Source organism: Psittacula echo (genome assembly GCF_963264785.1).
Source record: "Psittacula echo genome assembly, chromosome: 1".
NCBI lineage: Eukaryota > Metazoa > Chordata > Aves > Psittaciformes > Psittacidae > Psittacula > Psittacula echo.
Genome location: NC_137735.1, coordinates 138,706,449 through 138,732,218, shown reverse-complemented (window position 1 = coordinate 138,732,218; position 25,770 = coordinate 138,706,449). Strand labels below are relative to the sequence as shown.

At 43.4% G+C, this 25,770-nt stretch overlaps 2 protein-coding genes across 2 annotated transcripts in view; one reads left to right on the top strand and one right to left on the bottom strand.

The window, feature by feature from the left end:
• CELSR1 (cadherin EGF LAG seven-pass G-type receptor 1) overlaps positions 1 to 1,892 on the top strand; it is a gene marked incomplete at both ends in the record, with an annotated part of 164,932 nt that extends 163,040 nt beyond the window's left edge. The window contains 3 exons of the mRNA XM_080623828.1: positions 130 to 372; positions 494 to 758; positions 1,868 to 1,892. Coding sequence (XP_080479954.1) covers positions 130 to 372; positions 494 to 758; positions 1,868 to 1,892 — 533 coding nt within the window. The remainder of the gene's footprint in view (positions 1 to 129; positions 373 to 493; positions 759 to 1,867) is intronic.
• A 12,289-nt stretch (positions 1,893 to 14,181) lies between these two features.
• On the bottom strand, positions 14,182 to 25,268 carry TRMU (tRNA mitochondrial 2-thiouridylase; the record flags this gene model as incomplete). Its single annotated transcript, XM_080639281.1, has 11 exons — positions 14,182 to 14,412; positions 15,559 to 15,641; positions 15,872 to 16,016; positions 17,048 to 17,148; positions 17,951 to 18,017; positions 18,565 to 18,618; positions 19,579 to 19,751; positions 21,645 to 21,767; positions 22,318 to 22,424; positions 24,606 to 24,771; positions 25,169 to 25,268. 11 exons carry the CDS (start codon positions 25,266 to 25,268, stop codon positions 14,266 to 14,268), a joined length of 1,266 nt encoding a protein of 421 aa, XP_080495407.1. The 3' UTR covers positions 14,182 to 14,265.
• Positions 25,269 to 25,770: the final 502 nt, after the last annotated feature.

The window sequence follows — 25,770 nt, the reverse complement described above, 5'->3', positions numbered from 1 at the left end:
GATCACCTGCAGGATTGTTCTGGTTTGACACACTACTCCTCCCCTGCCACAGGCCACAGGACTGGCTGGGCAGTGATCGAGGACACATATCAAAAGTGGTTTTCGAGCTAGTGTTCTTTTGCATTGCAGTTGATACCCTTCCCAATCATGTGAAACCCTATTGGCCCACAGAGTGCATGACGGCCAGCGACAGCGAGGACCCCAGCGGGAAACAGACACTCAAAGTGGAGACCAAGGTCAACGTAGAGCTTCACAGGGAAAACCAGGTGAACCACAGCAATGAAGCACCTCAGGACAAGGAGAACGAAGGGCAGCAGAAAGAGAACAGACCTCTGTCCCTCCAGAATAACCAGCAGCCAGAGCAGAGGAAAGGTAGTGCAGCCAACCTCGCCTTACAGCCAGACGGGGAGATTTTGAGGGGGTTAATGAGCATTAATTAGATCATATGGTAGCTCTGTGCTTCAAAACTCTCCTTATCCTCTCGTCATAACAGGCATCTTGAAGAACAAAGTCACCTACCCTCCCCCGCTGGTGGATAAGAATATGAAGAATCGACTGCGGGAAAAGCTATCGGACTACAATCAGAGCACAATCTCATCCAGGACTGCTTCCCTGGGGACAAATGATGGGATACGCTCTCCCTCAGACTCGGGGGTGACAGTAAAGAATGTTCGGAGGGAGCAGTCTCGAGACCAGCTCAATGGCATGGCCATGAACGTCCACGTGGGAACAGGACATGCTGACACCTCAGACTCAGAGTAAGTGCTAGAGGGTGAACATGGAGCAACATCTCTTGATGCATGTCCACTAAGATCAGCAAAAGCTGTTGTGGGGATCTAGCAGTCACCATGGAGGAGGGTAGAGGAGGAAGACCGCAGTGATGAGGACCCCTGAGGATGCCCAGTGTTTTGGTGGGGAAGGGCAGCATGGGGTGGGTGTCCAGCTGGGCAGAGGGAAACCAGTGCTGGGGCAGGAGACCCAAAGGCTGCAGAGAAAGTGCCATGTCAAGCTATTGACCCAAAATTACCAGGTGCATGGTTCCCACCCGCTGCATTGTGATCAGTGTGTGTATTTGCTGTTGTAAACTAAATCAAACATTAACAAAAGGCTGAGCAAGCTCTCAGCGAAAGATTATTCTCAAAACCTCATTACTCATCATAATTCATACATTTAAAATGAGGACAACAGTCATATGTAAAGTCTGTGCAAACATTTTACGCATGTAGTCTCATTTTTTACTACCACACATAATAGCCTCATTCTTTCTCCAAACCGAGAGAAAATTTCTCATGCAGCTTTAACTCTTGACATGTCCCACCATGCTTTAGACACCCATGTTGTCTGGGTGCACAGCCCATTCCCAGCTCGCTATAAAAGTACATTTTTGGGATGCCAGGAACTGGCTGATGGAATATATCCTGGCCAGAGGTGTTCTTTAACAAGCTACTACCAGGTAATACAGTCATCACTGGAGAATAAACAGCCAACTTGTACTAAGCAACTGTTTTATCTCCGCACCTTTTGCATAGTATAAACCTCTGCTGTTGGGCAGCGGATTGCATGAACCTATCTGAAATACCAGGTTTTTAACAGCTTGTGAGCCTTGCATCTTCACCAAAGTGTTAGCCAAGTACAAACCCCCACCACAGCTTCTTCTAAAGAGTGCGTCTCCTGTGTACTACCTGGAATTGTTTCTCCACTGGCCTTCCCCTCCAGGGCAGCATCCCCCTTGCAAGTGTTGGATTGGCAAGGCATGGCAACCTCACAAAGCATGAGCCCTTCCTAAGAAGGATGGGTGGTTCGGGGGCGCGGTTTGCCTGTGCCTGTGTAACACTAAGCCTGCATGATTGCTTCTTCTCACTAACAGAGGCAGTAACGAAACTTCAATTTGAACCATCAGGAAACTGTGAGCACTGCTGGCGGTTCTGGACCCCTCGCCACGGGGCCGCCTGCCCTGGACTTCATCGGGGTGGCCGCGTAGCGAGGAGGACGAGGTGGGCATTGATTCCCACATGGTTTCACGTTATGGCAGACTCCTGACTGCTCACGGCGGAGACACAGTGCCCGGACGTTCCTGCAGTAAGGCTGCTGTGTGGTACGCTCCCTGTCGCACGAACCCTTGCCTAAACACATGGAAATGGCCACAGGGATGCACTGTGAGGGACGGATACCTGCTCACAGTGCGGACAGTGCTGCAGGGGTTGCTTATTATTGGGGAGAACCAAGGAAATAGATGTTATTGTCGCGGTGGACCTGCAGTAAGTCAATCCATCAGCCTGAAAACAAGTGCCAGGGGACATCTCTTGGCTACAGTGTGGACCCTTCGGCTTGCTGGGCTCTAGGGAGGAATATCCCACCAAGTGTCCTTTTGTTTCTATGGCAGCATCTCTATCCATCCCCTTATGGACACGTTGTCTTAAGAAAAAAAAATCCTTTATATATATATATAAAGTGTAGATACTTTTATATATTTTGTATGGTGTTGCTAAAGAAAAAAATCCCTTTGTATATTTTACATTTATACTGATCTTCTTAATTTGATAATAGGAAATCAATTAAAAGAGGTTTTGATATTTTTTATATGAACATTGCACAATTTTACTTGAATTTGGCATTTGATAAAGTAAGGGAGGTTTGCATGGAAGCCAACTGAAGGCAGTGCAGTTTTCGGAGTAGTTTGATAAAGATTGCATGGAAATCCATGGCTGTAATTTACAAGTTTTGTTGACAGGTTTTGGAACACTTTCAGGACACAGTATGTTTTCTTTATAACCTCTTCTAAAACCCACAGAAAATGTTTCGGTTTTTCATTTCTTGGTGTTTTGACCTCTTCTCTCAAGTGCATTGAAATGTTCAGCAGCTGAACTTCAGGACTAAAAAGAAGTCGTATCTTTGCCTAAGATTTCAACACAGTCTTTTTCTGGAAGAAGTCAAATCCTTACTTGCCTTACCAAGACCAAGAAAAGAAGTGGTGTCATTGTATGATAGGCTTTACCTTTGGCCTGGCTCTGCATGTCCGAAGAAGAGGGCTCTCCTCCCATGGGGCAAGTCCTCCCTCAGACACAGTGTTTTATGTTACTGTTGATTTCTTTCTCAATGGATTCAACATGTTGCTAATCAAAGCAGAAATAAGAGTCTTTAAGAATGTCCAGGTTTCACTGCCCAGCTCTTTGACAAAGCCTCATGGCCTCCTTGGTGTCTCTTAAAGCACATGGAAGGCCTAAGGCTTCATGTTTCCCATAAAACATGCTGGTTTCATAAGTATAGGAGAGTCAAGTGTGGCCTATCCACCATCCTCACCTTCCTGCAGTGGTTTGCAAGAAAAGAAAATAAGGTGTGAAAAAGTTGGCATCCAAAATCTCTGCTGGCAGCTCCCCGTGGTGGGAATACATGAGTCAGAAGGCAGCAGTGGTGTGGCTGTGACCTGCTGTCTGCCACCGAGGCTTCAGGAGCTCCTCACTTGGTGAAGCAGTCCTTTTGGGAAGACATTGGCTTTTGTTTGTGTAACTGTACATGTGAAAGGGAAGAAGTAGAAAATCAGGATAAATAACATGGAGGAGTTGAGGAAAAATGAAATAATACATATTATGATCTCAGTATAATTATGTTGCCAGGCATTTCTAAACGTGTCGAGGAGGCCTTTGGAAGGGGAGAGAGAGGAAGGATGCTGTTCCTTTAAAAACGATGCAACATACTGTGTGACATTTGCTGATGGAAAAAGGTTCTGAATGTTCTAAGGGTCTGGCACGTGGCTGTGTGCTCAGGCGTTGTCTATAACCCACGCTAGTTGTTTTTACATCTGTGTATGTATATTTTGTCCCAGTGAGATGTAGGTAGTTTTTATTTTGATCAGAATTGTTGCAGTAAATGAGGGTCAGTTGTATTAATGACAAAAAAAAAAAGTTAAAAGCTATTTTTATGACTTTTTAAAAGCTTTATGGCAGATTAGACACTGGAGGTTGTTGGTTTTTTAACAAATGTGTATTTATTAATGTGCAGAACACTGGAATTGCAGCACAGATGAAAGGAGAATTTACAATAAATTAAGAAATTGTTTTTTGAACTTGTATTCTTCCTCTGGTGTTTATTCGAAGTGCAGTACTGAGGGTCCGAATGGCATCTCCCAGGGTTTGGAAAGTAGGAGGAGGGGGGACATACAGATATCCACCGCTCTCTTACCAATGGAGCAGAGGCTGTAAAGCATCAGCCGCCAGCGCAGCTCCCTGCGGGATGCTGCCAGCTCTGGGTTGTGTCTCATAGAGGGTTTGCTTGGAGTGGACACACATAAACACACACACAATCCCTCTTCCAGCCCAGTGCCCTGTGCTGGCACAGGGCTCCACCCCATGCATTGGGGTTTTCAGTCCAGACCTTTGCTATTTCCCACACCTCAGAAACAGTCTGTGGAAGCACACCCTCTGCTACCCAGAGCAAAGCAGACCTCCAGCAAAGCACTGGCTTTGGAAAGGGAGGTTGGAGAGGAGCTAGAGGGGGTGAGGCAGCCAGGCCAGGGCATGAAAGCTGCAATGACAAGGACTTCCTTGGCTATGTTCTTGGCTTTCTCAAGCCAACTGAGGCCAAGCCGTGGTCTTGTGCACTCTCTAGTTTCCAGGCTGTTGTGCAAGTCACACATCTCACGAGGGGCAGCAGTGACCTTGCACGTGTCTGCAGCTTCCTGGAAATAAAAGTGTGTCCCAGTATCATCTGGCCAGCTTTTCCATAACTGTTTCTAAACATCAGGCAACAAACTGGGAGGGTGTGAGGTCAGGGCAGAGCCTGGTTACTGTCATGGTTGAGGGGCAGAGTCAAAGACAGGATCTTCACTTTGTAAACAGCTTTGCCAAAACTTTCCAAGTGAAGAACAGAGGGCTGGGGCTGTGTTCCTGTTAGATACTCACATGCTCGAGGAAATAGTGAGGGTGTGAAGTCCTGTGCATGTATAAAGAGGGCAGCTGAAGCAGTGAGTGCCTGTGTATGATGTGTTTAAATGCAGTGGAATTATTGATAAAGTACCAGTGATTCCAGCACCAGCTCTGCTGGCTGAGACGCAGAGGAAGACACAAGTCTTCTCCCAAACACCCTTAGCAGGAACAGCAGCGGTGAAGCATCTAAGGGAAGACCTTAGAAAAGCATCAGCAGGGAAAGCCCACATCAGCCCCTGCAGCCACTCAGTGCCCCAGAGCCAGCCAGCACCACAGCTGCAGCAGGAGTAAAAGAGTGAGGGTAATACAGCAGTGAGACAAGCTCCATGTGCAAGGCACCAGCTCATCCTCAAAGCTGGTGATGATGATCTCAGGCAGAGAACCAGGGCAGTTCTCAATGGAGCCTCCACAGCCCACAGCTCCTGCGTCAAGCTGGAAAATCACAGAGCAGCAGCAGCAAAGCTCCCAGTGCTGGTGGGTGCTTCCCAAAGCCAACTGGAGGGTCTGCAGCAGGAAGACAAGCAGGTGGGATCGACAAACAGGCAGGTTCTGTAGTGACACGGTTCCTCAGAGACAAAAACCACCCCATGTCTATGGCACATGGCAAGCACCCATAGTAACACAGCTGTGCTAGAGCAAGCACCTTGAAGGTACAAAGGGGTATGAGCACTCCTCAGTCAAAGCAGCTGCTTTCCTAGTGCATGCTCATTGGATTTAACAAAATAAAAGAAGAACCTACAGCAGTCATTTCATTAGTTATAAAAACAGCTCCCAGAAGGCCAGTAGGTTCTAAGAGGGGACAGAATACCTGGTTTTAAAGGAAACAAATATTCCTTTTGCCTGGATCTGTTCTACATGGTCCCTTCAGGTTAGGAACACCTCAGTGAATCCAGTGCAAACAGCAGTAGCTGCAGTTGGGAGCCAGCGAAGTGAACAAGCTTCCAGGTGAAGCAGTAAATCAGCATTGACTTAGAGAAAAATCAGTACATTTTACTGTATGTTCCGATTTTCTGGATAAAACAAATCAGAAAGTCTGGAATGGTTAACTCCTTCAATGCCAGCTCACACAAACAGGTTCTGGGGATGGAAAGGGCCAGGAAGAAGCCCTGCTGTCCTAGGGTTAGGGGCTGGGGTTTGATTCGGAGAAATCTCCAGGAACAAACTTGCCAACAAAGTTTTCAAGTTGACAAGCAGGTATTCTTTATTGCGGAGCCGGGAGACACAGGGGATAGCTCCTCCTAGCGTGTGTCCCCGTATTGCTACACAAGCCGTTCTCCTATAGTCATTGGGCATACATATTCACTACGTACATACATGCATATTCATGAGGCCGCGGATGAATTACATCATTTTCCAGAACGTTTCCCCGCATGCGTACAAAAATGTGGTGATGGTCTCTGGGGGTCGTTTACTTCTTCCAACAGTCTTCATCACTTCTGGCAGCCTTTGAAGCACGCGCAGGAGATAACGCTTACACCAGCTTAATTGGCTCGGTAGCACTGCAGACACAGCAATCATCCTGTCCTTCTACTTATCAGTTAGCTTAGCTGCAGCCCATCCTGGACACCTGCCATTCCCAGATACTCCCCATCCACACGTCCTGTTTCTCTATCCTGTTTTTCTTACACTTATTTTCGTACTAAGGTCATAAGGAGCTAAAACTACACCAACTGCAACGGTTTATCTTATACAAGGATTCTCATTATGTTCTCTAGCTGCACTCCACTATTTTTTCTTCTGTGAAACGTGCACCTCAGTTATTTTCCATTGCTACTGTTACAAAGCCATCAAACTTAATGTTACTTAAAACTGATTCTACTTATTTACAAACGTTTATATTTAATTTTATGATTTTGTGCTTCCTTGTCTCAGGTTAGGGCATGGAATAGCCAAACTAATGAGAGCAAGCAGGCAGTCAGGAGGGCCCAAGGTGCCACCAAAGCATGCCTCACACACGGCTCTTCTACCCCAGGCTGTCCAGGGGAAAACACTCCCCTGTCTGATCTCATCTCGGTTACGCCAAGCACCAACCAAAAGCACCTTGTGTATTTCATTTCTCACTCACCCAAATGACACTCCTGCTCCCCGGGTGTCCATCTGCCCCATGCATGGCTCCCCTCTGCAGCACAGCCAGTGCTATCACAGCTCAGGTGACCCCAGAGGGGGTTCCATTGATGCTGGTTCCCCTCACTGGAGCAGACCAGTGGCAGAGCGCTCCCATTTCTCACAGAGCATTTAGCTTCCCTCCACAGGTGATGCAGGTACAAGCCGTGCATCCCTTGGGATTTGCTGTAAGCTCCACCTGTGTTAAACCTGCCTCTCTAACTGGAGAGGAGCTTTGCCTCCACTGGACTGGCTTTTCATGGCAGCATTAGCTACAGGGATGAGTTACAGCTGATGCCCATTGCAGTGAGGGGGATAGACAGCTGTGGTCAGCAGCATGCAAGCAGAGTTGCCTGCTCTGATTCCCGGGATCATCCTTTTGTGCTTAGAAAGTATTTACATGTTCTGCCTGGTCCATCAGTGATGCTCAGCCTCTGGACTCAGCAAGGAGGTAACTTGCAGGGAGCTACCCCAGAAGTCATCAGTATCACATCCTCTCCTCTGGGTAGGGAACTCTCCTGCTCTCTCTGTAATTCAAGCACTACAGTGAAGAGGTGACACACCAGGTGAGGACAGCCTCTGCTCCATCAAATGGCCATGGGACTTAAGTAAGGCTCAAACCTGGCTGCTACTAATCAGTTCACAGACATTTTTCTTGTGCAGTCTCTGTCACCCTGAAAAGCAGGTGTAAAACTAGTGCAGTGTAAACCTCTTACACCATTTAATGCCTTCTTTAATATTTAAAACCAGCACAGACTATTCTGACTGATTTCTACTTCAGCGAGGAGTACTAATAGTACATAAAGTGATCTTCAGGTTAAAAACCATCCCTGAAACCTTTCACACTTGTAGCAAATGGATCACAGTTTTACTACATACACCAAATGTGCTAACAGAGTTCTTCTGCCATGGAGCTGGCTGGTGTGACACAATCTGCAGAGTCCTTCATGTACTCCCAGAGAGGAGCAAGAGATAAAATGTGTGGACAGCAGAAAAGCTCACCTTAAGTAACTATATTAAAATGAAAACTACCCTTAATCCAGCACCAATCTTAAACCTACCAGATGCCTCATACCTGGTTATCCCATTTCTTTATACCAGTCCTTCTTACACTTATAATCCATCATTCTTTGATGTTTATAATTTCATAAAAAAGCCTCATTCAGCCTAACGAAGCCAGCCCAGCCGAGTTCGCTTTGCCATGGGGCAGGAGCTGCAGCAGGGCTGGGGACACAGCCTTTGAGATGTACAGATGTCAGAGGTGTGCTATTGCTCATCCTTTCCTTAGATGCAAACTTCCCTGAAGTCCTTCAAACAAGAGATGCTGCACTGCTGGTTGTAGCTCCTCATTCTCCCCCGCTGTTGTGAGCAGTGTGCACAACCCATGATTTTCCTGCTGTGCTGGTGTTAATCTGCCCTGGAAAAAACAGCAGATGGGAGACAGAGAGGGGATCTTTACAGTACCTGCCCCAGTACAGAAGCACATGGAGCATCTTCCCTGCTCCACAGGATGTGGGTGAACCTCTCACCTCTGTTCTCACTGAATTTCATTGCAACTGGAAGGGAACTGGATGCACAGAGGGATGAGAGAGCTGGCTCCCATCAAATCAATGCTACATATCTCTGAGTCTCTTCTTTCCTACCCAGGGGCTTTTTCAGGGCACAAGAAGACAAAGGAGAGTTCACCATTTGTCCAAAAGTCCAGCTTGAATTTTGTCAGGACAATCCCAACAACAATCCCAAGGGCTAAAGCTGTGCTGTCATTTCATCCCAACAATGAGCCAGCTGAGAAGCAGCAGCTTTATAGAGCCTTATATATAAAGCATCCCTCTGTGCATCCAGTTCTCTTCCACTTGTAATGAAATTTGCTTTAACGAACCCACCCAGTGACAGTTTTTCCCATGTGCTGGCTCAGCAAAACTCTAAAACAGAGGGAAAAACCTAGCAATTACGGATGCATTAATTGCTCTTCCTATAGCCACCACCTCCCAGCAGTGTCGTCTACGGGTGGAAAGCATGAACGTGATGTCCTGGTGCCTCCCCTCCTGGTGCTAAAGCTGGAAATGGCACTGCACCTCGCTGCATCGTCACACATTGGGATGATTATCGCCTTTATGATAGATCATTTCAATGTGTTTAAGTCACTAAAACATGTAAATACAGATAAATGCAGAGGAAGCATTTTTAAAATGCTAATATGCATGGTTGCAAATATGCTCCTCATCAGTGGGACATCCTCTTTACCTACTGTCACAGTCCCCCGACTCTGCATCATACCATGATGCTTATAACACCCATGTTTTCCAGGCGCGAAGGCCAGCCAGTAGCTATTGCCTCATCCATTTTTATCCTTGTTTCTCACATGGAAAACAAATCATTTCTGTTTACTTACCTGTTTGGGGGTTTTCTTGGCCTTGGTCAAGGGCTGGGAAACTTCAGTCCCATCCCATTACAGGGTGAGTCAGCACAGGGGATTGCACACAGTCATTCATCTCCCAGCTTCCATGGAAAGCTCAGCCTTCTCCACAGGGCCTGAACTGTGAGACATTTTATATCTATATATGTGTGTACAAACTTAAACATTACATCCAAAACACTTATGTTTTGCTCATACACATGCTGAAAAGACAGATCTATTCTAAAAAGGGTAAAAGAAAGCTTCATAAAAACATCAGCTTTGCTCCCCATGGTTTAGAGCTAAAGAGACAGCACATGTACGCTTTACCTTGAAGTGGGAAGATGAAAGCTTCTCTCAGTCCCACAAGCCAATGCGAGCACCAAGAGCCAACACTTTTACAGCTGGACCATAATTACTGAGCTGCTGCCCTGTGAGTGAAGCCCTTCACAAGGCCTGTGCAATGTCTCACCTCTCAAAAGCAGCCATCCAGGTGAAAACAGCTCTCCCTGCATGGGGAGCAGCTCTGACCTCCAGTTGTGTGGGACCAGCTGGGGCAGGATCACTGCAAGAAACAGGGAAACCAGGAGGGTTTGGAGCACAACTTTTTCCAGCCATTTTACACTCAGCAACACAGGGCTCGAACATATTCACAGGGTACAACAGAGATTTCATTCAGTTCAGTCCCAGCCTTCAGCTGACACGAGTTGTGGTTTTTCAGTTGTTGTATGATCCAAATCTCGTTATTGTGTTCTGTATTTGGAAGGGGAAAGTCCTTTCTTCAAATAGCTATTCACTTGAGTCTTTGCAAACAAGTATTTCCAGACCTGTAAGGCCCACTGTCACAACTTGGAAGCGAACTCACCTGCTTACAATTTGTTGCCCAAAGTGGGCAAAAATGACAAAAAAGTTAAAAGCCAATGAGTTTTAAAAAGCACATTGATGGGAACCTTGTGCAGCAGAGAAAAGACAATTCGTGCACCAGTGAAACTGCTCTTGCCCAATTCCAGCCAAATCTTGGCCAAATTCCTGCCTCGGAGAAGGCGGTGTGAGAGCTGGTAGCAGTGATGGTCCCTTTGGGGAATGCAGCTGCATGACCCCAGGCACCAACTTCTGCTCTCACCTCGCTCTTTCACCTCCACGTTAGCAAGCCGTTACAGATGTGCTCCCATGCATTTTCACAAGCATCTCATGCTGGTTCTGCAAACCTTGAGCACAATGAAACATGGGATTCGGGCTCCACCCAACACGCCAGTTGGGTGGGACTGATGCTACTGACACCACCATCCTCCTTACAAACACAGTCAGAAACAGTGATGGCGGTGCTCATGTTGAGTGTAACAGCCAGAGCCAGCGGTAGAAATGTGCCTCTATAGGCTGCTTTGCCAGACTTGCCTGAGAAGCTGTGGTCCTATACAGGATGGAATAAAATTCCCTTTGCCAGAGAACCTACATATGAGAGGAGCAAGGATCTCACACAGGAAGTCAGTAAAGACCCTTACCCAGGAGAAACACATGGGATAGAAAGAGAAACATACTACCCACGCTGAACAGTACAAGCTATTTGGAAAAGCTGCTTTAAACATGCAAGCTTCATGTGACTGGACGTATGCAACCTGTTGTAAAACATCCCATGCAAGAAGTTATGTGCAATTTCAATTACACAAATGCCTACTAATTCCTAACTCCCAGCAGGACGGTGAGATTCACTGGGAGCAATAGCAGCAATTGCTTTATCATGTCAAATTTGCTCATCATCATGGCAAGAGGCTGAGTTGTACTAAAGCCAAGAAGCCTCCATTCCTCTCAGACAAGGAGATTCTGCTAACCAAACACCGCCCGTACTCACCTCTTCCTCAGATGAATTTTCTTCAGTAGAACCATGAGGCTCTGCTTTGATGATAAAATCAAAGTCCCTGAGCCTTAGAAGTGAATTGAGACCATTGCTACAGAGGTTTCCACTGAAGAGCAACATGTTAGTTTATGAATTCTCTGCATTAGCCATCCTGGATTGCTGCTGTATCCAATCAAGGATGCTTAAAGAGAAAAAAAGAGGGAATCACAGTGTTTGTTGAAAATGCTCCATCCTACAGGAGCTGTAGCAGGCACTTGTGCCCCACTCTAGTTACATTATAAGCAGCACTGGCTAAACCTCCCCTCAGCAAAGTTGGGATCTCATTGCCGGAACTCCTAAGCTAACCATAACAATGTTAAAAGCACTTACAACTCGTGCACTGACAGCACCCTAAGACCCCTGGGCCTGGGATGCGACCAGCACTGCACCAGCAATCAAACAGCAAAATTCTCCCAGCGCGTTATCCAAGGGATAAAAAAGTTTTAAAACAGCTGAGGAAGGGTTAAAAAAGTCCTTTTCACAGGTTAAGGAAATGCTTTCAAGACACAGGTAAACACATCCCTGCTTGAAGGAGCCATCCCCTGGAGTTAGGTGCTTTCTCCCTGTGCTCATGGCCAGCAGCACTATACCCAGGTGGTGAAGCAGAGCTCAAACCACCCAGCAGCTCCACCCATCACTGCAGTAATGCTCACGTCCAGGAAACCACAAGTAACTACTAAGCCCATGGGGCAGGATAAACGTTTTCTTGGGACAAAAAATAGCAGATTGGTATAAAATTTTGAGGGATTATTTTTACTGTTCCGAAAGCAAAGTCTATTCAAATTTATCAAGTAGTTCTATTGCCTAGAAAACTTTTTTGGAGCAGGTTCAAAAAATGCCTAAGAGCAAGTGGGTTTAAAACCAAACCAGAACAGTGAAGACCAGTTGTACAGATCATAGAATAGTTAGGGTTGGAAAGGACCTTAAGATCATCTAGTTCCAACCCCCCTGCCATTGGCAGAGACACCTCACACTAAACCATGTCACCCAAGGCCTCATCCAACCTGGCCTTGAACACCGCCAAGGATGGAGCATTCACAACCTCCCTGGGCAACCCATTCCAGTGCCTCACCACCCTTACAGTGAAGAACTTCTTCCTTATATCCAATCTAAACTTCCCCTGTTTAAGTTTTAACCCATTACCCCTTGTCCTATCGCTACAGTCCCTAATGAAGAGTCCCTCCTCAGCATCCTTGTAGGCCCCCTTCAGATACTGGAAGGCTGCTATGAGGTCTCCATGCAGCCTTCTCTTCTCCAGGCTGAACATAAGTAATAATAAAAACCACGCTAGTATAACACAAAACACTTGTAAAGATTTTAATCGGGACATTTACTAGAAAACTCAGATAAGGACATGTGGAGCATTAACTCCTTAGGAATTAATGCTACATTTTGCAAAGACAAAAGGTTCAGGAAAGATACTGAAAACATTTGGAAAACCACATAAAAGTCATGACCAGGACCCATAACACAACTAACCTGACACAAATCAGGAGACGACGTGAAGCATGAATAGCCTTTACACTTAACCTGTGTATTGATAGACATTTATAGACAGACTTCTAAATTGAACTAATTTTGGTACCAGTGAGAAAGGATACCTTTTCTGCCCTCTCAGTCAGATCTACTGCAACGTCAAATAAGTACGTAAAGATTTAACAGTCCAGGGTTTGAGTTTTTTTCCATAGGGCTCCCTGAACTGTGTGTTTAAGTTTGCCAGACTAGCAGGCACACACTGAAGAGTATCTTCTCTGCCTTTTGCTTGCACGCTTCGAAGAAGAGATTGCCTTTTACTTTTCTTACCAGAAGAAATAAAAGGAATTCTTAGAAGATACTAAGACACCGGAAAAGGACGTCCATATAACTCAAGCCTTCAGATCTCTGGAAAGATGGTACATGGTACAGCTTTTTTACCACCCAAACTGACTACAAATCTCAAAATTCCACACCCCTCTGTAAAGTCCTGCTCCTGCACCACTGTGCTTTGGGGACAGTTACCTCCTACTACCATGTTGAAAGACAGGAATGCGTTTCTATTGACTCACTGTAATAAAGTTTCATTATAAGCTTAGGGTGTCCTCACTACTGCACCCAAACCTTATTAATAATAAGGTATTTGGATAATAAGACAGATAATAAGATAATTTGGACAGGGGTATTAATTTCTTCCTAATACCACGCCATATTGACACATGGCCACATGTAATTATTAATGGGTCTACATGAAGTTAGCTACGCAATGAGGAAATGCATACGAGTTTGTATCTTTCTGAAGCACCACAATGTCCTCTTCTCCAGAATACAAACCAAACAGCCCTCATCAGTTACATACAATCAGTCAGTTGTATGAAAAAAATTCAACAATCAAGACTGGTTTTAAGTCCCTTCATTTGTAATTCTGGATCAGGTAAACATCTGAAACCATCACTTAACACAGCTAAGAATGTGTTAAGGCATTTCTTAAAAACCTATATAAAGTGAAAAATCTCTGCTGCTTGGACTTCATTCAAAATGCTCAACTTAAATGTCATTCATTCCTTTTCCAGAGTTCAAAGCACAAACATACATTACTGTAAAACAAAACACATACTTCACCTACGGACAGGTATCTTCAAGGAAGAAAAAAGTATTTCATTTACACTTTAAAAGACAGATTTATGATTTCAGAAATTATTTTTATATTAAAATTCTTATATGCGTAACTACCATTACAGAACAACTTTAAGAGATCCCTTGATACATATTAATATAAATATCACCATTCAGACCAGTAAAATTGTACCAAACTGGCTTTAGTTTTAAGCCTGTTCAGTGTTAAAAGTCAAGAGCTGGGACCTGATGGTCAACTGACCTTCAGAACATACAGATCAATAAAAAAATGTGTTTATTATTGGTTTTATTATGCCCAGGCAGCAAATTCTCCAAAGTCCTTCAGTAAACAAACCCACACGTTACGTTGCTGGTTCTATCTTATCAATCTCTTCCTTCTTTGGACCTTCTTCTCGGTTTTTGCCCTGCTGCATGGTGTACACCGATGGACCCATCCTTAGGATCTTCCCACTGCCCAAGCACTCATCACCCTTGTAGAACACTGCAAACTAGGAGAAACACATGGAGAGCCTTTGAAGCAGCTGCAAATGGCATGGTGAACAACTTTAGACTGTGCAAGACCTGCTGCGCAGTGAGTGTATTTGTTGGCAGTAAGGATTGTTGGCTTACACAACTGTAAATACAAACATGTTGGTGGAAATTCCATCATGAACTTCTACTGGATTATCTCAAAACTCTTCAACTACTGAGGTGGAATGGATTGTGCTGGAAAGCTTCCTTTCCCTAAGGGGATGACGTACGTAACCCCATCTGCATCTTCACCTGACCTTCCGTGGGCTACACTGGCACTTCTCAGAACAGGAAGTGAACCAAGGACTACTGGAAGGAAATGACTGGGGCTCCCTGATATGCTCAGGAGGTTCTTGCAGGAGATGAAGAGCACAAACCTCCTGGATTTGTCCCATTACCTTGCAGTAAAGAGCCCGGCTACTGGCTCAGCAGCTCCTGGCTTCTTCTGCCTATCATCAGAAGGGCTTCCTCTCCCTATCATCAACTCTGGCTGAGTCTTCTCAGCTCAGATGACAGCTCGCCTCTCTCAAATATATCCCTCTCTCCATTACAAAATGTTCTCAATTTCCCTCCTGATGAGCTCTACAGGCTCCCAAGTTTTGGGGTGGGAGAGGGAGGGTAGAACATACACTAGGAGAGGGCACGCAGAAAATGCTTGAGAACCACTGGTTTACAATATTATGGGAGTATCCTGGTATTAGCAGTGTTAGAAAGCATCACTACACAGTACCTCTTCTCAGTACTGTTCTGGGACAATGAAATTCACTAGACACAGATTCTCACTAATCAAATTTGAACACTAAAACCATATTAAGCAGCCAATTATAGAACTAATGCCTTTTTAAATGTATTTCTTGAACACAACAGATTTCATTTCTGCATATACAATTGTTACCAGAGATGTTTTAATCTATTTCTAAACTTGTAAACTGGTTTCTCAGATTATATGAATACCAACAGAGCATTTAATACTAGAAACAACCTCCTTCAAAATAGCTGATGAATAGCCAAAATAGAGCTAACTGCTCTCATGAAAGTATGTTATTTTGCTCCATCTACTGTTTTATTAGCCAGATATGTCAAAACACACAAAATAGGAAAGAAAATCACTTCTAATAACTTACCTGCCCAGGTGTGATAGCTCTTGCTGGCTTCACTAGTGTCACCCACACACTCCCATCTTGGTTTAGAGTCAGCACACACGGCACTAGAGCAGAAAATGGCCAAACACCTGCCAGTTAATCCTTATGTTCACATTAAAAGTTAAACAGATGTAATTCAAAATATTATACACAGAACTGTTTTACGAGGACACCCTAGAAACAGAAAAGCAAGCCAAAACATTTCAACTATTTCTGCAAAACTACACTGAACACATGACCACAGTTTCCCAAACTAAGTAAAACAAAAAACCCCAAACCATGAATGCGTGATTACCTAGTGCCATCTGGTGCCGAAACCTGAAATGACAGTCCATCATCTTCTCTCTAACGAGCAATGCGGGCGGTTCCTCTGCTATCCAGTGCACTCGGTTTGTCCGCAGCAGGTCTCTGTACAGAGCAGGGTGATCTCTTGATGGTGCCTTAAAATATATTTATTTAATGCTGATGTTTCTGACAGAGAGCACATAACTTGTAGTGTTTGAAATACAGAAGAATCATCAAGCCGTATCAAAATGAAGGCAAAACGAGGAGGAAAGCAAGCATTTATTAGCACTTAATCAGCTTCCAGGTGGAAGCCTTTAATTTAAAGAATAGGCTAAAGCAAGCCTGAACAGTCAGTTTTCTACATCTCAGTCATGTTGCTCCTTGTATTCTTTTTCCTTCAATCGTATTTCTGACAGAGTTCAAATATGTACTGGTCTCCTTATCCCATTTCAACAAGATGCTACACCCTTCTTCTCTAATTTCCCAACTCAACACCTTCCCAACAAGGGCATTGCACAAGCACAACCTTACAGCAGGGCATAAATAAGATTTCTTAGTGGTCCTGCCTGTTCCCTCACAACTCTCTTTTGATTATGATTTTTCCCCCCAGGCATTTCAACAAGTAGCAGACCACCTCATTATTATCACATCAGTATTAAGTAATAACTGCATGAACATCAAGAAACATTAACAATGCTTGCAAGCTGCAGAACTCTTAGTCGTTTCATATGATTAGTCATTAACACAATTATTTGCAGTATTATATGTATTCTGCCTCAGTTTTCAAAATGATTAAATTGTATTACTGGCTACTATTTCTTTTACTAGAAAAAGAAAGTAGCAATACATAGCAAACCAAGATAATACACATTGTATACACTGTGTCACAGTAACTACAATAAAATGTTTTAGAGTAGAAAATGAGAGCTCAGTAGATTGGCCAATTCTTTTCAGTATCTTTTCAGCCCTTTGTCTGGAAAAGTTCTATGCCAAAATCTAACCAATTTTCTACTCAAGAAAAGCCAGTTTGGACAAGATGTTTCACAGCTGCTGATGCAATGCTAGTTAGTTCTTGTTTCCCCCAAGAAAGCCAAGAATTCTGTCCAGGTCAGAATCACATTCCATACAGCAGGAGTCACAAAATGCTTGCATTAGTAATTTGCAATACCAGTATGAATTAACTCACCACAAAGACATCTCCAGTGCTGACATCTTTGTCTACAACGAACCAAGCATCCCTCAGGCCTGCCAGTCTAGCCCTCTGGCCTATGGTGTAGAGGAACCAACCTAAAGAAATATAAAAATGTAATGCTGGAAGCAATTTTTCATCTTTTACCTTCAGAAAAAACCCTTTCCCCAAAACTTTACCACTAAACGAACAATAACAAACAAGTTGTCTTAGAGAAGTATGCCAATTACAAGCTGAACTAACATCTACTTCAAAGTTGTCACATGTACCTGAAGCACACGGTTTCAAACTCATCTGTTTCAAACTCTATTGTGCTATTCTTAGGGTTTATAAAAGACAAATATTTCAGCTACAATTTGTTTGTTTATTACTACTTAGTCTTACCAGTTTCCCTTACGTTTACCTGCTAGAAGAACATTCTACTCCCATAAACTATTCGGGAGAGGAACTCAGTTCTGTCAGAACTGAGGAGAGCAAAAGAAAGACACACAGAAAAAAGGAAAACGTAAGCTGCCCATGTTTGGTGATATCCTGCTATGCATCACTGAGGTGCATGGCGTATTTGTTCTGCAAAGTTCAGGTACTAAAGATTCTGGAACTGAAGCACAGTCATTTTGAAATAATTACATGATCAATGGTCTCTTGGTATTAAATTAACTACCACTTAGCATCAACAGAGTCACCCTAATAATTACCAATTACTTTCTTGCAACATGGAACACAGTCAAAATCAGTTGTAGTTTAAGGCTCTACTATTGTATGAAGTAGGTTTTCCACAATTATTAGAGTTCTCAAACTGGGAAAAACTGGTTTGGAATTTCACAAAATTTGTCCCTCAAAATATAAGCAGCATTGTTCCATTTATCTAAAAGCAGTTATCAAGGTGGGTTAGACAATTACCTTTGTGTTTTCCCATCACCTTCTTATCTTCAATGGAAACAAAGTTACCTGGTTGAGGTTCTAAATACTACCAAATAGGAAAAGAGAAGTCACAAGACGGCCCCAAAAAAACCCCCATCAGTGTATTTCAGGTTCTGTTACTACATTCTCTTGAAGTTGGAAACTATCTTTTCAAGCAGCAAACTCTGCCCAAGCAGCTTACTGCCTCTTCCCTGATTCTGCTTTAGACAGAAAAGAAGGAAGGGCAGTCCCTATCTGCAGTAACTCTGGGCTTCACCCCACCCCTCATCCTTACTCATGGCAGGGAACAGCAGGATTCAGCCATCTGCTCCTCTCACATCCCAACCACTCATCAGAGCCTCACAAGCACAGCACTGCAAGTTCACACACTCCTTTTGCTACAGAAAGTGACTGACTGTTCAGGGATGGAGGCAAAAGGTACTTCCGACAGGGTCTTGGCATTTCCTTCTGGGTAGGCTTGGGATGCAAAAGGACACTGGACACTGTGACTTAGTGGGGGCCAAAAGCTGTTTGAGATTCCTCTGTAGACAGTGATATAAATTACTACTGAAAATCAGAACAGAGCAGACTCGCATGGATTTAACACTGCTCACCTCGAGAAGGAAATTTTCAAAGTTTCTTTCACCAATGAAACATACTCCCATACTCTGAAAAGGAAACATGGTATTGAATCCATAATAGCAGAGAAAAACATTTGAAATAATGTCTATTAATGATCTGTCCAAAACAGAACTCCCTCCCCATGTACTCAAACTATGCTAGGCATCTCATAAAATAAACCAAACCACAACATCTGCTCCAACAGAGGTAAACTAATTCTGTACAGTATCAATGATAGCCATAAGTGCAAAAGAGAAATAATGGGAAACAGAACATATGTTCAATAAATAAATACATTAACCTTGGTAACTATGCTGTGTGCAGACTATACTAAAACCAGAAGGCTCTTGCAGATTAAAGTACAAAAATAACACAAGTTATACAGTAAAGGTGTATCTCTTGAAAAAATGTTTGAAAACCAAAGAGCCTTTCCTTTTCAGTTACTGCTTACGTTCTTCAGGCACCCATTTACAGTGGAGGAATATGAGTATTAAAAGTGACAAAGACAGCATCAGCAATACAATCGCTGCCTGCATTATATTTTTGGGGGATCAACTCATCAAGTGTTAGTTCTTGGAGAACAGAATTTTTTGTTTGCTTATTTTTTAAAGAGTAACTGTGGAAAACAGCATCATCCAATTTCACAAAGACATACTGAAAAACAATTATAGTGAGAAAGCCTTTAAAAGCTACGGAAAATAAAGACCAAAGGCTTCTCACCTGCTGTGATAGACAATAATTTCCTTAAGGCTCACAGCATCCTAACACATTCACCTTCATCTTAGTTTTTCTGAGATACAATGGCAGACAAATAATCTGCAAGCTAAAACACACAACTAACCACAGGCTCATCAAGGTTCTTTTAAGCAAGTAGACAGCTATAAAACTGCTTCCCAACCTGTTCTGTTACGGTGCTCAGAAACAGACAAGCTGTCACAGTTCAAATAGTTCAGGAAAGTCTATTTTAGAGAGAAATACAAATCAAAAGAGTTTAAGTGTTACCATGCCTCTTTTTTCTTTAGCACATGATGAAGGCCATGTTCCGCTGCTATCTTCTTAACAAAAGTTTTTGTTAAATCCCCTAAAGGGAAAATGGTTTTCTTCAAAGCGTCTTGTGAGATCTGACTTAGAAAGAAGGTCTGGTCCTTAAAGAGGTCGGCCCCTTGAAGGAGTTTCACAGCTGCAAAGTACAGAACACAGAGCATCTTAATATTAAATGGGATTCCCTTTAATAGTTCAACTTCCTTTAGTATTTTGTTTGATAATCAACATTTTAGTTTTATTATTTCCAAATACATGTTAAAGACAGTATTCTCCTGCCTATGGGTTTGCTTTTTTTTTCCAAAATCTAACTAAAAATGTTTGGGTATTTTCTCACCACTAAGAAGATCCAGAAAGATTCTGATTTTGTACAGTGCAGAATCCTACAAAGTCTTACACTGCCTCATCTATTATAATACTGCATGTGTCATGGCAAGGACATCAACAATATGAAAAACAAAACCAACCATTTCATGTGAAAGAGAGAATGAAGATTTGAGTATTTTAGAGTATAGTGTTCTTCAAAAAGACACCCAGTTTTGCCCTGAAATTACAGTGCTATTGATCAGTGATTTGAACAATAAGCAGTTATCCCCAGCGCTCAGAGAGGAGGCAAGTTTGACTTTTTTGTTAAAAACAAAGTCTCTCAATTGCCCAAATGAAATAAAATTGATACGGTTTTTCAGTCATGTTCTGTCCACTCTCTTTAAGACCTAATAACTTTGCTGTTGTACAAACTCTACTTCCATGTTTCTTGACTCAAAAATTAACTACAGGCCAATAGTTCAGTCACAACTAATAATACAAAATCTCAGTAAAGGGCAGTAAGACTGTTTAGAACATCACAAAATCCTACAACTCAGTGAATCACAGTTTGCCACAAGTACAGACCATTTGTTCTACTGTGCCCATTTCAACTTCTCAGAAATAAAATTAAAACAAAGAAACAAACAAACCCCTTTAAGTCTAAATCAAAAAAGGGGAAGCTACAACACAAAAACATCTCTGTGGCAGCTTTGCATACCGGGTGCTTGCAAGTTTCCTTCCCTTTGGGTATACCATGCTTCTCATCATATACACCAGTTTCATCTGACTTATTTTACGCATTATGGCCCACTGTAGAGCTATTTGGGAAATCTCTACATTGACATCCAACCTCTGCTACTGCCATGCAGAGACATACCCAAAACAACACCCATCAAGCTGGCTTTTGCACTGATAACAGGAAAAGCACTGTGGTGCTGAGATCAACCTCTGATTATGTGCAGCCACAGGCAGACTATTCAAGTAAAAAGAAAAACCTGCACTACTGCTACTAGCACCTTTGCTGACCTGAGAATCGTAGCCTTAAAAATGTCTGCACATGCCACATTCGCATTTTTGAATTGCAGTGCAGGCAGAGCCTTGATCTACCTAGGAAAACCAACCTGCTATAGGAGAACAGAGAAATAAGGCAGAACAGCTGAATTACTGAGTAAGAACCTGATTGTTTCCAGTAAAATAACATAGTCCAATTATTGTATAAAAGTATGTTATTAATTTTAATGTTTCAAAGCCTTGATTTTAAAATTCCAGCTAAGCATATCCCCATGATGAGTTCTATCTATACTGAATAGCAAAAGAATACATTCTCTAAAATAGATGAAACATTAAAAAAAGAAAATTTTATGTAAGTCATGAAAATACTAGATAAAGATTTCTTGAAATACTTCTTTGAGGGAACAGAAGATGGCCCTGTCTCCTTAATCCACATTACAACTCCTCCAGAAAGTTCATTACTGAAATGCTTATTCTTCCCTCTGCACCTGTATTAGAACTCTTAAAATAGAAAATGTAATACTTGACTAGTCAGGGTAATTTTCAGTAATGTAAATCTTCTGTTTTGCACTATCAACCTTCTATAAAGGCTGGGTTTTTAACGGTAATCATTGTGCGTAAGGTAACAAACTTCCCTGATATGGTGACACCAAACAAGAGTTTAAAATTCTGTTTCATACCTAGGAGGAAATAAGAAATGGAAGAATCCACTTACTATTTCTAACTTCAAAACGGTTTCTGAAAAGCCTTTGTGGTCTTTTAATATGTTTCTGTTGAAACACCTCCTCATCCTCTAGTGAGGTCCTAGCATAATGCCCAGTAGCAATTGCATCTGCTCCTATAAGGAAAAAAAAACAAAACAAAACAAAACATCAATGCACATACTTGAAATTCAGTTTAAAACAGGATTATAAATATCCAGTAAGAAAAGCAGAAAGAAGTGATGGAACAAAACCTATAGAGAAGTGTTATACTGACAATAATCATACTCCTGCTATTCAAACAATGTAAACTATTCATGAGTATGCCAGCACTTGTGCTTTTGTACTTGAAGGACCACCTAAGAATGTAAAACTTAATAGTCAGGTCAATGTATGTCCCCGAAGTAAATCTGTTCCAATTTACGAGCAACCTGCTCTAATGGAAGGTGTCCCTGGCCACAGCAGGGGGGCTGGACTAGATGACATTCAAAGGTCCTTTCCAAGCTGAACTATAGTTAAAAGCAAACGTAAAATAAAAAACTTTGCAAATACTGAAATACTGCTGCAGAGATAGGTGAATTAGGCATGCATTTGAACTTAGGTTTTCCCCCACCTTTTCAAGAGTTTGTATCCTTTAAGTATTTCCATGGCACACACTCTGTACTGACACACTTGAAAATGCCTTACCAAGGTTATCCATAGCATAATGAAGAAAGTAGTTGAATTTGATGTGCTTGTTACACACAATATCAGGATTAGGAGTCCTTCCCAATTCATACTCTTTTAAGAGGTCACTGTAAAATAAAGATTCAAACATATATTGACATTATTAACACAGCATACTACTACCTGAGACTGAAAGATCTGTTTAAACATGAGAACTCAAGACCTAGGCATACTGAGCATGTTATGTTAGAAATAAAATACCCATTGGATGTTAACCTGTAGAACACAATGCTTGGAAGATTTTCACCAAAGTACACCGAGGACATGGTCTAATGATCACTCACAGTCTTGTAAACATGTTTTATTAAATTAATGCTCCCCTGGGGGAGACATGGCTGCCCTCGGCACACATCCTACTCACCTCCTCAGAATTAAACCACCCTGCTTCATTTTTCTAAGTGACTGCAGTAGAGCACACACCAGGGGTTACTGTGTCTCAGTATGGACAACAACTTCATCTGCAATAATGCCACCATAAGCAGTCATGGGACTTAATTTTATATAGGATTTTTTCCTGTCTTTTTTCTTTCCTTCAAGAAATCCAAGCAGTTTCTCAAAGTCATGTTGGAGTTTTACACTGTCACATAATTAAACTGCTTAGCAATATTTGCTTGAAAACATTAATATAATAACTAGTGAAAGTAAACCAGCCTACAGTACTGCACTGAGATACCAAATGGCCTGATCACTGCATTATTTAGCTTGCCTTCAGCAGTAACTGAAGTCAAGAGGAACTGAGTGGGCACAGGCTGGATTTAAAAGTACACTAGCAACCCTATTATTTGGTTTTACTTTTCAACATCTGAAGCAGACTCAGTTGATTCTTCTTCACTGTGTTATTCATTACATTCATAAATAGAAAATAAAGCAACATATCTTTAATTTTGTCTAGCTCCTTTTCAAGAGTTTTGAATTCAACAATTTGTACTAAGAATTAAATCACCTGGGTCTATCCAGAGCTGCCTCCTCCTTGCTGGCTCAGCACTGTACTCTTAGGATAACACAATTCTTCTTTGTAATTACTGCAAGAGTATGCTGGAAGCCTTAGAAAAGACTCAGCATAAAGACAGACTCACATCAGTTCAGAACTTCAAGCAAAGTACAGAACTGGAGGAAAGGCAGTGAAGGATGCCTGCTGAATCTCCCTCTGATGTTAAGGATTTGAAACAGGATCTGCACAAACCACAGGCAAGACAAGACCTGGGATGGCTCTCTTGATAAAAGGTGTTTCTGATGAATAACCTTCTAAAGAGAGATCCAGAGGAAGAGTAAATCCCAGGTCAGTGATGACAGTAACAAAAACAGGATTCCGAAACAAACCAAGTAACCTGCCACAGACACTTTGGGAACATTGTACTAATAAATGATGAGAAGCAAAAGAAAAGCTGATCTTCTATGATCTTTGATTCACTGTCATTTACAGACACCCCTCAGGAGCTTTGGTAGCATTTATACACTCTCACACCAGAGGGGAAGCATGGCGTGAACTTTCGTAGAACAGGGCTCCTTCCTTCACTGACTGTGCAAAAGTTTAATGCTCAACTCGGTCTCATTTCTACATGAAGTAGCATGACTAGGTTTCTTCTGAGACAAGGTAACAACAGCACTACTTAAATGGGGACGATGAAGATCAGTGAACAACTTTTGTGCACTTATGTTGCGTGCATGAAGGATAAACTTCCCTTCTCCTGCCTCCAAGAAAAACTTGGCTTTTCCTAAGTAGAACTTTCTTCCCTTGAAGTGGAACAAATCCACAGAAAATCCAAACACCCTCTTCAGAGAGCAGTTCCAAATCAATTATAAGCTTAAAGAAACAAGGCTACTTCATGATCACTTTGTAGTAAACTGGATTCAGTACCTGCTAACGTAAAATGCACCACATGAACTACAAACAACAGCACCCCATTTACTACTTTCTTATGAAGCTGCAGTAAAGTTGGGCCAGCTGTGGGCAGCAGCAGAAATAAGCTGGCACAAAGTAATTGCTACACACTCATAACAACTAGAGAGAAGCCTCCTATTAATTTCAAGAATAACAAACATATTAAGACCAACAGAGAAATTCTGATCTTTGTGAATGAGAGCAAAAATAATGCCCATGTTATTTAACAGGCTTCAGTAGTTTCTCTTGCCACTCACACTACTGCAATAAACTGCCACTGCCCCCTATCTGTCCACCCTGCCTCTCCACAGTAACACAGCACTACACCAATACACGGAAAGACCACCCATTTTAAACGTGTTTCTACCTGAATACTTCATTCCAGTATTCTTTCACGTAGGAAACCTGGTGGAAAGGAATATCCAGCTTCTGACAAACGCGGTAAGCATCTTCACAGTCCCTGTCAACGGAGCAAGCTCCTTGCTCATCCAGCGGGTCCCAGTTCTTCATAAAGACGCCTGTCACCTGGTAGCCTATGAAATGAAGGCAAGAATGACTTTAAAAATGTAATTCTAACTGCCTGGAACCAAAACCCGAGTTAAGCCTTGCTTGAGTAACTGCTTTCTTCAGAAGGCACGAGTAGTGCTGTGTTAAACAAACGCCCTGCTACACTTTACTGTTCGGATACCGCATGGCTATTTTTAGTCCTGTAGCTAACAGCTAACATGAAGACAGCCGAACACGACGGTATTTCAGAGCTTCAAGTGTCCCTGTTCCCTCCTTCCCCGCTCGCTCCAGCCGCTCCGAGGCGGGGTGTCCCACCCGGCGGAGGACGCGGCTGAGGGCGGGGAGCGCCGCCCGGACTCGCCCCGACGGGTGCCGGGCGGCCCCGCCGGAGCGCAGCGCCCGGCCCCACCGCCCCTCACACACCTCGGCGGCGCAGCAGCAGCGCGGCCACGGCGCTGTCCACCCCGCCGGACACAGCGCAGGCAACGCTGCGCGCCCCCGCCAGCAGCGCCCCCCCCAGCATCGCCCCCCCGTCCCGCAACGGCCGCGGCTCCGCCGCTTCCGCCCGGCCGCTTCTCGCTTCCGGCGGCCGCTGCGGGGCGGGGCGGAGGCCAGCGCGCTAGGGGTAAACGGGCCTGCTGGCGGTGGTTTCGGCTCCGGGCAGGAGTGCAGGCAGCAGCGGAGCGAGCAGCGCAGGCCCCTTAATGCAGCATCACCAGCTCACGTACGCAGGCACCACTTGGGACGCACTCACGGTGTTTGTGCCCACCTTCACGGTAGCCATCCCGTCTCTGCCCGCAGGAGGAGATAGCGCGTTGTCACATCAACTCCAACGGAGAAATCTGAAGAGCTTGCTGCCCCACGACCCTCCTCGCTTCAGGACAACCAGAGCCCTCAGACACACACTTCATCTATGAAGGGCACCAGAACTACACATAATACTCCAAGTGAGGTCTCACGAGAGCAGAGTAGAGGGGCAGGATCACCTCCTTCGACCTGCTGGTCACACTCCTTTTGATGCAGCC